At 47.4% G+C, this 18,147-nt stretch overlaps 1 protein-coding gene across 1 annotated transcript; it reads left to right on the top strand.

Annotated features, from left to right (window-relative positions):
• Nucleotides 1-9,162: 9,162 nt before the first annotated feature.
• On the top strand, nucleotides 9,163-11,955 carry LOC148378375 (janus kinase and microtubule-interacting protein 3-like). Its single transcript, XM_088367945.1, has 2 exons — nucleotides 9,163-9,334; nucleotides 11,689-11,955. The coding sequence occupies exons 1-2, from the start codon at nucleotides 9,209-9,211 to the stop codon at nucleotides 11,953-11,955; spliced, it is 393 nt and encodes a 130-aa protein (XP_088224071.1). The 5' UTR covers nucleotides 9,163-9,208.
• The last annotated feature ends 6,192 nt before the right edge of the window (nucleotides 11,956-18,147 follow it).

The following is an 18,147-nucleotide window of genomic DNA, read 5'->3' on the forward strand; positions in this document are numbered from 1 at the left end:
TACTTGTTTCCACTCCTTTTCAAAACAGTAGTTTAAAACGAGGGCCCTTCACTCAATCTTTAACCTCAACCCCGCACGTTGTGTTGTATCTGTGAATCTTGGTTGTGGCCAAATGATAGTTTTCTTTCATTCGTTTAGGTTCCAAGAAAACTTGATGTAACTCTACTTTTAACTGCCGTTTCAGATAAGCGGGTATTACGTCGCAGTCATGTGCCGCGGATATGACGTAATTGCCCGAACCTCCGCCAAAATTCAAATCTGTTGGCGCGATGGCCGTGAGCCGCTGAGCAGCGACGATTATCAACAGAAATATCTTTATTTTCTGCTTGCAACTGGACCGTCTAGAGCGTACACGGTAAGTAACACTCATTGTGTTTAAGGAGATTTACGTTTGTAATAGCAGAAGTGTAGCCGCGTTGCGTTGTACGTGTGAAAATTGGTCGAGGCGAAATGTTAATGTTTAATTTCATTCCTTTAGGTTCCACGGTGTTTGTTGGCTGCAAGTTTTCCACTGCAAGAAGAGGCTCGTATCATTGACCAGGAGCGAGCTACAATGGTGAGTAGCCATAACATTTATGTTAAACACTTCCTATTTCATGTCTAACAGTACTTGATTTAACAAATAACCATAAATAAATACAGTGTGGGCACTGAAGTTAACATATGTGATTATACTGCCTAATCTGTCACAGAGTAGATTGTTGCAAAGTAATATAAGATCCAAAGTTGTAATTCAGAATAGTTTTCAAAAGAAGGCCATTAGAATTATATACAAGTACGATTACCCTTAACATAACAACAAGCTATTAATTAAATCACAAATTCTTCAATTCAAAGATTTGGTAGATTATCAGACAAATAATGTCTAACAGTAATTGATTTAACACATCACGATAAGTAGATTGAGTGTGGGCACTCTCAAGTTAACATATATGATTATACTGCCTAAACTGTTACAGAGTATGTTGTTGCCAAGTAATGTAGAATAGATCCAAAGTAGTAATCCAGAATAGTTTTGAAGAGGCCATTAGAATAATAAACAAATCTGATTACCTTGAACATAATAACAAGCTAAGTGTTTAATATGTCCTATGAAGTCAAAATTGGGCACCATCATGTGGTGAAATTTGGAATTGCATCACATCCAATTTTGCCTGGGAACAAACAGATTAAATAAATCTTAGTTTTGAATAAGCCACTCCTTCTCAAACAAGTAAACTCTGCCCATTTCGCGCAGTAGATGTTCTGTTGATATCTAGTATTTATACAAAGTCATAATTTAAATTGCTTTCAACCTTCATTCATCGGTTCAACCAACATTACTCGCTCTTATTACCAACTTGTATTGATTTAACTAAGCGTTTAATACTTCCTATCAGGTCTCAAGTCAAGATTTGGCAAAATACAATTTCAGCAAATCCAATTTTGCCAGGGAACAAAAATAGATTAAATAAACTAAATAAGTCCTCTTCCCATTAAATAAATCAGAAAAGTCTGTCTTGTAACCAGTCCTCTTCAAACAAGTAAAGTCTGCCCATTTTGTGCCGTAGATTTTGTGTCTATGCCTAGTATTTAAACAAAATCATAATTTAAACGACTTCTTTCCTTCATTCACTTTGGAAATTTGGAATTGCAGCAAATCGAATTTTGCCAGGGAACAAAAATAGATCAATTAAACTAAATAAGTTTTCTTCCCATTAAATGAATTAAAAAAGTCTGTCTTGTAACCAGTCCTTTTCAAACAAGTAAAGTCTGCCCATTTTGTGCCGTCGATTTTGTGTTTATGCCTAGTATTTATACAAAATCATAATTTAAAGGACTTCATTCCTTCATTCACTTTGGAAATTTGGAATTGCAGCACATCAAATTTTGCCTGGGAAGAAAAGTAGATTAAATAAATTTAATAAGTCTTACTACTTCCCATTAAATAAATTAAATACGTCTTACTTGTTTCCACTCCTTTTCAAAACAGTAGTTTAAAACGAGGGCCCTTCACTCAATCTTTAACCTCAACCCCGCACGTTGTGTTGTATCTGTGAATCTTGGTTGTGGCCAAATGATAGTTTTCTTTCATTCGTTTAGGTTCCAAGAAAACTTGATGTAACTCTACTTTTAACTGCCGTTTCAGATAAGCGGGTATTACGTCGCAGTCATGTGCCGCGGATATGACGTAATTGCCCGAACCTCCGCCAAAATTCAAATCTGTTGGCGCGATGGCCGTGAGCCGCTGAGCAGCGACGATTATCAACAGAAATATCTTTATTTTCTGCTTGCAACTGGACCGTCTAGAGCGTACACGGTAAGTAACACTCATTGTGTTTAAGGAGATTTACGTTTGTAATAGCAGAAGTGTAGCCGCGTTGCGTTGTACGTGTGAAAATTGGTCGAGGCGAAATGTTAATGTTTAATTTCATTCCTTTAGGTTCCACGGTGTTTGTTGGCTGCAAGTTTTCCACTGCAAGAAGAGGCTCGTATCATTGACCAGGAGCGAGCTACAATGGTGAGTAGCCATAACATTTATGTTAAACACTTCCTATTTCATGTCTAACAGTACTTGATTTAACAAATAACCATAAATAAATACAGTGTGGGCACTGAAGTTAACATATGTGATTATACTGCCTAATCTGTCACAGAGTAGATTGTTGCAAAGTAATATAAGATCCAAAGTTGTAATTCAGAATAGTTTTCAAAAGAAGGCCATTAGAATTATATACAAGTACGATTACCCTTAACATAACAACAAGCTATTAATTAAATCACAAATTCTTCAATTCAAAGATTTGGTAGATTATCAGACAAATAATGTCTAACAGTAATTGATTTAACACATCACGATAAGTAGATTGAGTGTGGGCACTCTCAAGTTAACATATATGATTATACTGCCTAAACTGTTACAGAGTATGTTGTTGCCAAGTAATGTAGAATAGATCCAAAGTAGTAATCCAGAATAGTTTTGAAGAGGCCATTAGAATAATAAACAAATCTGATTACCTTGAACATAATAACAAGCTAAGTGTTTAATATGTCCTATGAAGTCAAAATTGGGCACCATCATGTGGTGAAATTTGGAATTGCATCACATCCAATTTTGCCTGGGAACAAACAGATTAAATAAATCTTAGTTTTGAATAAGCCACTCCTTCTCAAACAAGTAAACTCTGCCCATTTCGCGCAGTAGATGTTCTGTTGATATCTAGTATTTATACAAAGTCATAATTTAAATTGCTTTCAACCTTCATTCATCGGTTCAACCAACATTACTCGCTCTTATTACCAACTTGTATTGATTTAACTAAGCGTTTAATACTTCCTATCAGGTCTCAAGTCAAGATTTGGCAAAATACAATTTCAGCAAATCCAATTTTGCCAGGGAACAAAAATAGATTAAATAAACTAAATAAGTCTTCTTCCCATTAAATAAATCAGAAAAGTCTGTCTTGTAACCAGTCCTCTTCAAACAAGTAAAGTCTGCCCATTTTGTGCCGTAGATTTTGTGTCTATGCCTAGTATTTAAACAAAATCATAATTTAAACGACTTCTTTCCTTCATTCACTTTGGAAATTTGGAATTGCAGCAAATCGAATTTTGCCAGGGAACAAAAATAGATCAATTAAACTAAATAAGTCTTCTTCCCATTAAATAAATTAAAAAAGTCTGTCTTGTAACCAGTCCTTTTCAAACAAGTAAAGTCTGCCCATTTTGTGCCGTCAATTTTGTGTTAATGCCTAGTATTTATACAAAATCATAATTTAAAGGACTTCATTCCTTCATTCACTTTGGAAATTTGGAATTGCAGCACATCAAATTTTGCCTGGGAAGAAAAGTAGATTAAATAAATTTAATAAGTCTTACTAGTTCCCATTAAATAAATTAAATACGTCTTACTTGTTCCCACTCCTTTTCAAAAAAGTAGTTTAAAACGAGGTCCCTTCACTCAACCTTTAACCCTATTTATTCACCTTCTAGGCTTAGTGTTAAAGGCTAAGTGTTAGAGGCTAAAAGCCAGAGGCTAGGCGCCAGAGGCGAGTTTTTGTGGGCTGAAGTTTTAGTGGGGTTAGTGTGAATACAATCCAAAAGAATACAACAGAATACAATACAATAGAATATAATACATAGATTAAATTCAATAGCTCTTACTACTTCCCATTAAATAAATTAAATACGTCTTACTTGTTCCCAATCCTTTTCAAAAAAGTAGTTTAAAACGAGGGCCCTTCACTCAACCTTTAACCTCAACCCCGCACGTCACATTGTGTTGTATCTGTGAATGTCTGTTGTGGCCAAATGATAGTTTTCTTTCATTCGTTTAGGTTCCACGGTGTTTGTTGGCTATGTTTTCCACTGTCAGAAGGATGAAAATACAAAGTACAACGCTTGGACGTGGGCGAAGACGCCACCGGTGAGTCCTTCCTTCCTATTTATTTACCTTCTAGGTGCTAAAGGCTAAGTGTTAGAGGCTAAGTGTTAGAGGCTAAGTGTTAAAGGCAACACAATACGAACAACACAACACAATACGAACAACTCAACACAATATGAACAACACAATATGAAACACACAACACAATACGAACAACACAACACAATACGAACAACACAACACAATACGAACAACACAACACATTACGAACAACACAACACAATACGAAAAACACAACGATACTGCACTGAACAACACGATACCGCACTGAACAACACGATACCGCACTAAACAACACGATACCGCACTGAACAACACCATGCCGCACTGAACACCATGCCACACTGAACAACACCATGCCGCACTGAACAACATTATGCCGCACTGAACAACACCATGCCGCACTGAACAACACCATCCCGCACTGAACAACACCATGCCGCACTGAACAACACCATTCCGCACTGAACAACACCATGCCGCACTGAACAACATTATGCCGCACTGAACAACACCATGCCGCACTGAACAACACCATGCCGCACTGAACAACATTATGCCGCACTGAACAACACCATGCCGCACTGAACAACACCATCCCGCACTGAACAACACCATGCCGCATTGAACAACACCATGCCGCACTGAACAACACCATCCTGCACTGAACAACACCATGCCGCATTGAACAACACCATGCCGCACTGAACAACACCATCCTGCACTGAACAACACCATGCCGCACTGAACAACACCATGCCGCACTGAACAACACCATGCCGCACTGAACAACATTATGCCGCACTGAACAACACCATGCCGCACTGAACAACACCATGCCGCACTGAACAACACCATGCCGCATTGAACAACACCATGCCGCATTGAACAACACCATGCCGCACTGAACAACACCATCCTGCACTGAACAACACCATGCCGCATTGAACAACACCATGCCGCACTGAACAACACCATCCTGCACTGAACAACACCATCCCGCACTGAACAACACCATCCCGCATTGAACAACACCATCCTGCACTGAACAACACCATGCCGCACTGAACAACACCATGCCGCACTGAACAACACCATTCCGCACTGAACAACACCATGCCGCACTGAACAACACCATCCTGCACTGAACAACACCATCCCGCACTGAACAACACCATGCCGCATTGAACAACACCATGCCGCACTGAACAACACCATCCTGCACTGAACAACACCATGCCGCACTGAACAACATCATGCCGCACTGAACAACACCATGCCGCACTGAACAACACCATGCCGCACTGAACAACATTATGCCGCACTGAACAACATTATGTCGCACTGAACAACACCATGCCGCACTGAACAACACCATGCTGCACTGAACAACATTATGCCGCACTGAACAACACCATGCCGCACTGAACAACACCATCCCGCACTGAACAACACCATGCCGCATTGAACAACACCATGCTGCACTGAACAACACCATGCTGCACTGAACAACATTATGCTGCACTGAACAACACGATCCTGCATTGAACAACACCATGCCGCACTAAACAACACCATCCTGCACTGAACAACACCATGCCGCACTGAACAACACCATGCCGCACTGAACAACACCATGCCACAATGAACAACACCATCCAGCACTGAACAACACCATGCCGCATTGAACAACACCATGCCGCACTGAACAACACCATCCTGCACTGAACAACACCACCCCGCACTGAACAACACGATCCCGCATTGAACAACACCATGCCGCATTGAACAACACCATGCCGCATTGAACAACACCATGCCGCACTGAACAACACCATGCCGCAATGAACAACACCATCCCGCACTGAACAACACCATGCCGCACGGAACAACACCATGCCGCACTGAACAACACCATCCCGCACTGAACAACACCATCCCGCACTGAACAACACCATGCCGCATTGAACAACACCATGCCGCACTGAACAACCCCATCCTGCACTGAACAACACCTACCCGCACTGAACAACACCATGCCGCACTGAACAACATTATGCCGCACTGAACAACACCATGCCGCACTGAACAACACCATGCCGCACTGAACAACACCATGCCGCACTGAACAACACCATGCCGCAATGAACAACACCATCCCGCACTGAACAACACCATGCCGCATTGAACAACACCATGCCGCACTGAACAACACCATCCTGCACTGAACAACACCACCCCGCACTGTACAACACCATCCCGCATTGAACAACACCATCCCGCACTGAACACCATGCCGCACTGAACAACACCATGCCGCACTGAACAACACCATGCCGCACTGAACAACACCATGCCGCACTGAACAACACCATGCCACAATGAACAACACCATCCAGCACTGAACAACACCATGCCGCATTGAACAACACCATGCCGCACTGAACAACACCATCCTGCACTGAACAACACCACCCCGCACTGAACAACACGATCCCGCATTGAACAACACCATGCCGCATTGAACAACACCATGCCGCACTGAACAACACCATGCCGCACTGAACAACACCATGCTGCACTGAACAACACTATGCTGCACTGAACAACACCATGCCGCACTGAACAACACCATCCTGCACTGAACAACACCTACCCGCACTGAACAACACCATGCCGCACTGAACAACATTATGCCGCACTGAACAACACCATGCCGCACTGAACAACACCATGCCGCACTGAACAACACCATGCCGCACTGAACAACACCATGCCGCAATGAACAACACCATCCCGCACTGAACAACACCATGCCGCATTGAACAACACCATGCCGCACTGAACAACACCATCCTGCACTGAACAACACCACCCCGCACTGTACAACACGATCCCGCATTGAACAACACCATCCCGCACTGAACAACACCATGCCGCACTGAACAACACCATTCCGCACTGAACAACACCATGCCGCACTGAACAACACCATGCCGCACTGAACAACACCATGCCGCACTGAACAACACCATGCCGCACTGAACAACATTGTGCCGCACTGAACAACACCATGCCGCACTGAACAACACCATCCCGCACTGAACAACACCATGCCGCATTGAACAACACCATGCCGCACTGAGCAACACCATCCTGCACTGAACAACACCATCCCGCACTGAACAACACCATGCCGCACTGAACAACATTATGGCGCACTGAACAACATTATGCCGCACTGAACAACACCATGCCGCACTGAACAACACCATGCCGCACTGAACAACACCATGCCGCACTGAACAACATTATGCCGCACTGAACAACATTATGCCGCACTGAACAACACCATGCCGCACTGAACAACACCATGCCGCACTGAACAACACCATGCCGCACTGAACAACACGACGTCGCACTGAACAACACGACGCCGCACAGAACAACACGACGCCGCACAGAATAACACAACACCGCACAGAACAACACAATACCGCACAAACAGTTTTAGATAATATTACGTCGCAGTCATGTGACGCGGACATGACGTCAATAGGCGGAACTCACGGCAAAATTATACTCCGTGGGCGTGGCTTGCAACAGGAAGTAGGAAAGCGGCAATTCTGGCAAACAAGACACAGCGGTTAGTAACACGATGACTAACAAGGCAAATATTTTTGTTTTCAGCTTGCAACTTGACCGTCTAGAGCGTACAAGGTAATTACAACTGTTTTTTTTGAGCCCTGAAAAGCGAGGGAGTTTGGCGTTTGGGAGGAACGTCGAACTCGGCGTCTGCTTCCAGCCACAGACGCCAAATTTCGACGATTATTTCGACTGGTCAACGGTTGTAAATTATTGCGTTGACTAAAAACTTTATTTAACTCTACTCTTAACTTTGCCGTTTCAGATATGCGGGTATTACACCGCGGAAATGACGTCAATAGGCTGAACTCTCGCCAAAATTCAAATCTGTGGGCGCAATGGCCTTGAGCGAGACACCGGATACAAACACGACGATTATCAACAGAAATATCTTTATTTTCTGCTTGCAAGTGGACCGTCTAGAGCGTACACGGTAAGTACAACTCATTGTGTTTAAAAAGATTTACGTTTGTGTAGTTTGCGTTGCGTTGTATCTGTGAATGTTGGTTGAGGCTAAATGTTAATGTTTAATTTCATTCCTTTAGGTTCCACGGTGTTTGTTGGCTGTATGTTTTCCACTGCAAGAAGAGGCTCGTATCATTGACCAGCAGGAGCTACAATGGTGAGTACCCCTTTCGTCTTCCATTTATGTTAAACACTTCCTATTTCATGTCTAACAGTACTCGATTTAACAAATAACCATAAATAAATACAGTGTGGGCAGTCAAGTTAACATATGTGATTATCCTGCCTAATATGTTTATCACAAATATGTCACTAATCACTAATATGTTTATTTGTTTATCACAACACCTTTGGACCTTCAGCAATCGATTATTTCCCTTCATCTACAGAGAGACAGAACGATGGTGTCTTAAACATCTCATTCATTTCACCAAATAACTTCACGCAGGTGGATAACGGCCGTCTCGGTCACGCTATGTTGCGTGATGCAGTTTTGAAGAACCAAATGCATTTATTCAATGAATAAGTCAAGCTAGTTCTATGTTTATGATGTTGTAAGTTACGGTACCGATTGAAGTTGAGTTCGAAGCCAGTGGAAAACAGCGCTGCGTTTGTGCTCTCCAGGTACAAATGTTGTGATCTCTGACTGACGACCGGGCGAGACTCGAGTAAGAGATGTCCAAACGAGCTCCGGCAGGGCGGGCCAAGGCGGAGCGAACGGACGCCCTTCAGGCCGCCAATGACGAGCTGAGAACCAAACTGATGGACGTCCAGTTAGAACTTCAGCAGGAGAAGAACAAGGTGAAAACCTCAACAGACAGACACTGCCTGCCTCCCTGCCTGCCTCCCTGCCTGCCTCCCTCCCTCCCTCCCAGATTTCCCGATGTAGATTAGACATGCGTGTGCCATGACTGTGTCAGCCTACATCAACAAATGCACCGAGGACGTCAGCACCACTAAGAATATCATCACCCGGGGCAACCAACGACCCTGGATGACTGAGGAGGTACGTCAAACGCTACGAGCGCGGAACTCTGCCTTCAAGTCTGGCGACAAGGAGACACTGAGGACAGCGAGAGCCAACTTGAACCGTGCCATCAGGAAGGATAGCGAAGCGAGACCACAGTCGAAAATTTCAGGATCGTTTCCACGACGTCAAAAACATCAGGAGTATGTGGCAAGGCATACGGGCGATTACAGACTACAACTCACCCTCCCCCCCCCCCCCCCCCACGGTGGGTGTAGTTGATGCTGACTTTCTAAATGGTCTAAATAACTTCTTTGGGAGGTTCGAGGCACTAAACGGCACTCCAGCAGTTAAAACTGTCCCCCATCAGAAAGAGGAGGTACTCTGCCTTGACTCCGCCGATGTGTTGAAGACCCTGAGGAGAGTCAACCCCTGTAAGGCCCCTGGCCCCGACAACATTCCTGGGCGTGTGTTCAGGGAATGTGCAAGTCATCTGGCTGGGGTCATCACAGACATTTTTAACACCTCGCTGGGCCAAGCCACAGTGCCGGCGTGCTTTAAGACTGCCTCCATCATTCCGGTGCCGAAGAAACCTCAAATCACCTCATTTAATGATTACCGGCCTGTTGCACTGACTCCGGTTATGATGAAGTGCTTCGAAAGGCTGCTTAAAGGTCACATCGTTTCCAGACTCCCCCTATTATTTGACCCGTTCCAGTTTGCCGACCGGCAAAACCGCTCCACTCAGGACGCCATCTCCTCCGTTCTTCACCTGAGCCTGGCTCACCTGGAGGAGAAGAACACCCATGTGCGGATGCTGTTCCTGGACTTCAGCTCAGCGTTTAACACCATCATCCCACAGCATCTGGTAGGAAAATTGGAACACCTGGGCTTCAACACCCCCCTTCGCAACTGGCTGCTAGACTTCCTCACCAACAGACCTCAGTCAGTCCGGGTCGGACAGAACACCTCTGATGTCATCACCCTCAGCACAGGCTCCCCTCAGGGCTGCGTCCTGAGCCCCCTGCTGTTCACCCTGATGACACACGACTGCGTCCTCAGGTTCACCACCAATCACATCGTGAAGTCAGCAGACGACACAACGGTGGTGGGGCTCATCAGAGACAACAACGACCTGGACTACAGAGAGGAGGTGGAGCAGCTGGTGGGCTGGTGCAGAGAAAACAGCCTGATCCTGAATGAGGAGAAGATGAAGGAGATCGTCGTCGACTTCAGGAAAAAACAGCCTCACCACGCTCCACTGATCATCAACAGCTCAGCTGTGGAGGTGGTCAGCACCACCAAATTCCTGGGGGTCCACATCACAGAAGACCTCACCTGGACTATGAACACTACGGCACTGGTCAAGAGGGCACAGAAGCGCTTGTACTTCCTGCGGAGGATGAGGAGAGCCCACCTGCCCCCACCCATCATGAGGACGTTCTACAGGAGCACCATAGAGAGCATTCTGACAAGCTGTCTCTCTGTATGGTGTGGAGGCTGCACCGCCTCCGATTGGAAGAACGTGAGGAGAGTGGTGAGGACAGCAGAGAGGATCATAGGGGCTCCTCTTCCCTCCATTCAGGACATTTCATCTCAGCGCTGCATGTCCCGTGCCCGTAACATCATCAATGACCCATCACACCCCCACCATGGACTGTTCTCCCTGCTGCCCTCTGGGAAGAGGTTTGCAGCATCCGCTGCAGGTCCACCAGGTTCTGCAACAGCTTTTTCCCTGCTGTCATCAGACTGTTGAACACTAGAACTGTTGAGCTCTAAACTGAACTCTGCATCACACATTCACAGAACTGTACTTTATGACACTACGGACCTCTATCTTGCACTATCTCGCACTACCAACTTTACTGAACTTGTATAAACCCTTTAAATAGAAGTTTAATACATGGTTTAGCATTCCTCTGCACACTCTTGAATACTGTTTTGCCTACTTGCACTATTGCATAATTATCACTGCTGCACTTTATACTTATTTTTAATATATATATATATATATATATATATATAGTATATGTATATATATATATTTTCATAGGATATGTTACTTCTATTCAACTGCAATATCACTACTTTGTTGTAAGACGTATGCAATGGAATTTCGTTTTGTATGCACCATGTGCAGACAAGATGACAATAAAGTTTGTCTAAGTCTAAGTCTAAGTCATGTCAGGTCAGCTGTCTGGAGAGAGAGAGAAGTCAGGACCTGCGGGCGGAGCACCACCGTGCCACCGCCGCCATGACGGAACTCAAAAGCAAACTCCATGAGGAGAAGCAGAAAGAGTTAGCCATTACCAGGGAGACATTACTGCGGCAGCATGAAATGGAGCTGATGAGAGTGATCAAAATCAAAGATGGAGAGATCCAGCGACTGAATGCCTTGGTCCTCAGCCTGAGGGACGGCTCCATGGACAAGGTGATCCGCTCTATCCGTGTCTGACTATCCGCACGCCACGTCGGGCTTCGATGCGGCCGCTACCGTATTGTGTAGCTTGTCCCCAGTAAGCGTCGCGGCGCTCCGTTGCGGTCTCAACGGCCCGGTGTGGCGCAATGTCTGCTCAGGTGAGGAGGGGGGGCGCTTTGCTGGCGGAGGTGGAGGAGACGCGGCGGTGTCGGGAGACCGAGCGGCGTCGCCTCCACCAGGAGCGCGGAAGAAGCCCTGGCAGCGGCCCAGCAGGCCTGGCAGTCCCGAGCGGCCGAGCTCCGATCGGCTCATCACCAGCATCGGGAGGAGCTGAGCCGAACCAAGAGAGACTGCGAGAGGGAGATCCGCCGACTGGTAGGACTGATCAGATGCGCGGTGCGTGGCTATGTTCCCAATTTCGTTGTATACCTGCAGTGCAATGACACCTAAGGCATTCTATTCTATTCTATTTCACAAGAAGAAAATGTCCGGTTGCTCGCTTCGCTTTTGTCACAGCAAAGGTGTTCTAGTCGATTCAAGAAAAAAATTGGCCGGTTGCTCTCTTTGTTTTTGTCACAATTCTGGCAAATGAGTTTGCCCGCCTGCCTGAGCGCTCCCCGTTTGTACATCCAGACGGATGAGATCAAGCTGAAAGACAGAGCGGTTAGTGTTTTGGATGAAGCCCTGGGGCCGGCCACGTCCACCGCCTTCAGCTGCAGACTCAGGCTGCCGAGCAGCAGATCGCTGCCCTGAGGGATTCCCAAAGGGCGGGCCTAAACTACCCTGGAAGTGGGGTCAACGCCGCTACTAGCAATCCTCTTCATTGCGTAAGCCACCTCATCACACACTTGCAGTACGCATGACTTAGTTCGTTGCTGGAGGAAGGTAGCACAAAAACAGTTTTGAACTTTGAACGAGTGCTTGTGTGTGTGTGTTGCGGGGCGTTTTCAGTCTCAGGAGGATCGGGACACGCGACGGTTTCATCTGAAAATCGCTGAGCTCAGCGCAGTCATCAGGAAACTGGAGGATCGAAACGCCCTGCTTTCTGAAGAGCGCAATGAACTGGTAATTTATTGACGGCACGCTTGAAGGTTTGCGCTACGTTTGATGCGCGCCATCCAGCGAGGCACCCATTGCGCTTGCTTATTAGTTGAGCGGCGCGGCGCGTCGGTTGCCTGGTAGATGTCTTTTATTGGGAGCCAAAGCCACGATTCCGTTCAAACCGATGCAAAAGGAATGGATACGTTCTGGCCCGCGTGTTGTGCGTCTTTCACATCCCGCACTTCATGCTTGCAGCTAAAGCGACTGAGAGAAACAGAAAGCCAGTTTCTGCCACTCCTGTACAAAAACAAACGCCTGAGCAGGAAGAATGAAGAACTCTCGCTGGTGCTGTGCCGCCTTGAAAACAAAGTGCGCTTTGTCACCCAGGAGAACGAGGAGATGGCAAGCTTGGTAAGTCGACGCGGACAACGGCGGCGTGCCAACAGAGTCCACTGCATTTGTGTTCCACAGAGAAGGCCTAGTTCGCTCAATGACCTGGACCGCGGTTGCGGCCAGCAGGACGGTGAAATGGAGTTCCTTCAAGTTGTGGAGCAGCGGCACATCATCGACGACTTGTCCAAGGTCTTCAGGCAGGCGACTCGGTGCACGTACGGCAGCGCCGCGCTCGCTCGCTGTCGCCAGGAAACCTTTTCCGTCCAAAGCTTGGCCGGCGGCCGCCATCCAAAAAATTGGCCCCTTAAATTCCGACCTTTCAAGCAGGAGCATTGTGCGCACGCGTTTGAACACGCTTTAGACTTGTTTTGCCGTTTTCAGCAGCTCAAAGCTCCCGTTTTGTCAGCGCCTTTGCCACTCGCTGTGCGCTGAAAACGACGGACTTGCCCGGCTGCTCAGCCCGTCAACCATGAGCCGCGAGCGCGACGTCATTGTCCGTAGGCAGCTAGTGGCAAAATGCACCCTGTTAGAGTTGCGCTCGCTCCAACTTATTTTGCAAGAACCACACGGGAGACAAGTAAGTTCTTTTGGACACCTGCAGGTGGAGAGTCCATCCGTTGTACGAATGAAGTCTGACTCTCGGCTCCTGCACGAGCATTTTAATTAAGAGAAACAGGGTGGGTGTAAGAGTGGATTGAATAGAGGAAGCCCTTGACCTCTAGTCAAAACATAGCAAGGGGTGTTTTACGACTTTGTGTAGGAAGGGATAAGCGATAGGGATAAATAAGGGATAAATAATATTATTTATTACAGGTTGCAGTCAAAGTCAAAGCAACATAATGATACGATAAAGATAATCTGGAAAACCCTGACACACCCTGTAGTTGTCACTTTTGGAAAAGACGAGCGTCCCTCCAATCATCGCCGGTGACGTGTTTTTCAGGCTCTGGAGACAGGAGCTCATGTCAGAAATGTCATTGTGAGTCGCGTTTGTTTCTGCGCCGGAGCCATTCGTTCCCTTTGCATCCAAAGAATCTCAAAGGCGGATTATTTGTGTCGACAGGAGAGAGATTTGCTGCTACGATACCGACGTCGAGAATCTCTGAGGAGGAACAAAGCGTGAGGTCCTGCAAGGTGAGTCTGTTTGTTTGCGGCTGCTTGGTGTTGCGCAAGATGAAATGGCCTTTTTCTCGCTATCGTTCCTCTCGTCGATTCATCGTGAGGTGTCGCTTCAGTTTGTTCAGAGAGATGTTTGCTTCCGCGCCCGCAGGTCATCGAAACATTTTACGGCTACGACGAAGACGTGTTGGTGGACTCGGACGGATCGTCCTTGTCTTTTCACACCGACAGAACCCCCGACACGGAACCCGAAGAGGTAGCCCGCCATTTCTGCCAGCGTATTGGCACCAAACATTCCTCTTCAGCCTGGAATCGGACTCGTCTTTGCGTCGCGGGTGCTTTGTCGCCGGTCTGACTGATTCTGGTACTAGTGCTGTGTTGCATTGGTGTGTGCATGAAGAGGCGGAGCTTCGCTACCGCCAGCTGACGCAAGAATATCAAGCGCTGCAACGAGCCTACGCTCTGCTAGCCCAGACCAGCGAAGGGGACTACGACGCCGAGAAGGAGATCAAGGTGGCGCCCCTTTCCGCAACCCCCGGCCGGGTCGCAGCCTCCCCGTTCTCACCCAGCCTCGGGTGTTCTCTGGTCTGAAAGGAGGAGGAGGAGCCTCCCTCCTCCTCCTTTCAGACCAGAGAAAAGCTGATGGTAGAAATGGGTCACTATCAAAGCAGAGTAGCAGATCTGGAGTCAGCGCTGAAGCAACAAGGACAGGTAAGCTCATCAATGAGCACACCTTTTTCTCAGACAAAATAGCTACATTCTTCAGTCACTCATTCGTCTGGCATTACTGGACCAACCCCCCCCCCCCCCCCCCCCCCGAACGTGGCTGGGAAAATGCGGAGAAAAGCAAATGTCATTTTCCAGTCAACCAAAGAATTTGTGGATGAAAATGACACAACATTCCAAAGCTGTCCACGCGTTTGTCTCTTCTAGAATGTCAAGTGGGTGGAGGAGAAGCAGCTGCTGCGTCAGAGCAATCAGCAGTTGGCCGAAAAGGTGACGGAAAGAAAGGCGCTGGGCGGAGTCGCTTGGCGTCACACCCGTCGGGAAGCCCCGCAGATGAGGTCTGACTGTCTTTTCAGGTCAGGCGGATGGAGGCGGAAGAAGCGCGTCTGAAAGAGCACATCCAGGATATCCGAGACCAAAACGAACTGCTTGAGTTCCGCATCCTGGAGCTGGAGGTGGGAAGACTCGCACAAGCGTGTTGAGGCCAGAGATGTGACGGACGGACGGACGGACGGACGGACGGACGGATGCATGCCTCTGCCTTTCAGGAGAGGGAGTGGCGCTCCCCCGTCTTGAAGTTTCTGCAAGTCCGTTTCCCAGACGGCCTCAGCCCTTTGCAGATCTACTGCGAGGCCGAGGGCGTGAGCGTACGTAAGGCGTCCCTCGCAACCCTAACCTTAACCCGAGGTCCCAGAACACCTTACATTGCTCCTTGCGCCTTTCCCCCGGACATCGTCATCAGTGATCTGATGAAGAAGCTGGACATCCTGGGCTATAACGCCGTAAGTGTATGTCGAACTCCTTATGTTCGCACTCCACGAGACTCGGCGGCTCAAATGTGACTTTTGGAAGGCTTTGCGCTGAAAGAAGCTTGTTGACGCTGTGCCTTTGGGCTCTTGCAGAATCTCACCAACGAGGAGCAGGTGGTCGTGATTCACGCCAGGACCCTTCTCACCCTAGCCGAGAAGGTAACGCGCACGTCCACGCACGCTCTCGCATTCTGCTTATGTGACAGCAGCCTTTCCTCAGTGGTTAGAATACATCAAAGTGACCAAGTCAGCACTTCAACAGAAGATGTTGGACATTGAAAGTGAGAAGGTAGACAGACACGCGACATCAGCCAAGGGGAACTCCGGCAATGTGCCCCAACAATTCTGACCTTGAGCTGTGCTAGGATATGTTCTGCAAGCAGAAGGGCTACCTGGATGAAGAGTTGGACTTCAGGAAGTGTTCCATGGACCAGGCTCATAAGGTAAGCCGCCCTCAAATCTCCCGCCGGACCACTGATGGACGAGGATTGCGGCCCAGAGGATCCTGGAGCTGGAGGCCATGTTGTACGAGGCGCTACCGCAGCGGGACTGCCCCGCCACGGACGGCGAAAAAGCCAGCCACGCTGGCGTGAATGACGTGCTGACGGCGGATCAGAGAGAAGAGCTTAGGAGCGCCGTGGACCAATGGAAGCGAGCCCTGATGTGCGAGTTGAGGGAGCGCGACGCTTGCATCCTCCAAGAGAGAATGGATCTGCTGCACAGCGCGCAACAGGTAAGGGCCCAAAGCCAGCCCGGCACTTACTTGCACGCTTACTGGCTTTTGAATGCCACTTTCCATTTGTCCGTCCTAGAGGAACAAAGAGCTGAAAGAATTCATCGAAGCTCAGAAGAGACAAATCAAACAATTGGAGGAGAAGTTTCTGTTTCTCTTTCTATTCTTCTCCTTGGCCTTCATTCTGTGGCCCTAACACCAGCTGGTGAGTGAGCTCCAGCGGCACCGCACTCGACACCTCCGATACACTGCCAGCCGGTCTCAGACGTTGGCAGACGCTCCGATGCCAACGTATACCCCCCGCCACGGTGACAGAGGCACCGCGTCACACCGGCGCTCATCCAATCAGAAGGCAGGAAAAGCAAATTCACATGCAGGGCACTTTTGAACCAGAAGAGAGCGCCACAAAAAACGGTTGTTGCCCCAAACGCGCACTAAAAAGGGTCAGAATAACAAGAGTCCCACTGGCCAGCCGGGGCCACCCGTCCAGCTGTTTCTTCAGGGCGGAAAAAAATTGGAGTCACCGGTGAGTACATTTTGCATTTAGCTCTGCTTTTCTGCTTCTGTCTTCAAGTGTGTGGCATCCTGCGATCAAAGATTCAGCCAACCCCAAAGCGGTTGACCTCAACGTCCCACGACCATGCCTACCAGAGCAGGTGACGTGATGCTTTGGACATCCTTCCGTCTCAGATGCCCAAAAGTACTCTTTGCCACATCTGCGGCAATACGGTGTCTTTTCAAAGGTGCAAATAAATCCAGCGTGGGCGGAACACGCACGTCTTCGGTTTTTCCCGCTTTGTTTGTGTGACAGCTGTTGTGAAAATTTTATACAAATAAAGTTGTATAGTACAGGTTTGGCCAAGCCGCAACTCCCGAACCGCATGCGGCTCTTTTATGTTCATATCAACATTTGTGTGTGTGTGTGTGTGTGTGGGGGGGGGGGGGTTGTGCGTGTTGGCTTCACTTGAGTTCAATTTGGTATTTTGGTCAAAAGCGCATGTGGTGAAATTCCACAAAGTAGGATGGGCAAACACATTTCTTTAAACTATGAGTGTCAATTGGGCTCTTGAAATGGCAGGGAAAAGATGCACAGCAAAACGAAAATACGTAGATGAACACAGGACGTTTTAATCAGAGTGGGAAAGTTTCTATTTTTTGTTGAACGTGATGGCAAACCATTCTGCCTGATATGTCAGACCTCAGCGCATTTCAAAGATTCAAATCTTCAGCGCCATGCACTTAAGCTCACTCCATGCTAACATTGATCAGGCGTCGAACCCGCAACATCATGCTTAAGAGGTGGCCATGCTAACCAGTGCGCCATTATGTCAACGCATAATAACTGTAAGTCTACTGATCAAAACAGCGGTTACTACATGACGTCGCTACGTCGTGGTCACGTGACGC

This window comes from Syngnathus floridae, unplaced genomic scaffold (assembly GCF_059516105.1).
Source record: "Syngnathus floridae isolate MCC-2025c unplaced genomic scaffold, RoL_Sflo_1.0 HiC_scaffold_50, whole genome shotgun sequence".
NCBI classification, from domain to species: domain Eukaryota; kingdom Metazoa; phylum Chordata; class Actinopteri; order Syngnathiformes; family Syngnathidae; genus Syngnathus; species Syngnathus floridae.

Bases quoted from the DNA above. Each gene is read 5' to 3' on its own strand.
- LOC148378375 (XM_088367945.1), top strand. From the start codon at position 9,209: ATGTCCAAACGAGCTCCGGCAGGGCGGGCCAAGGCGGAGCGAACGGAC. The intron at 9,335-11,688 runs GTGAAAACCTCA...AAGTCATGTCAG, and splicing joins TTCAGCAGGAGAAGAACAAG to GTCAGCTGTCTGGAGAGAGA.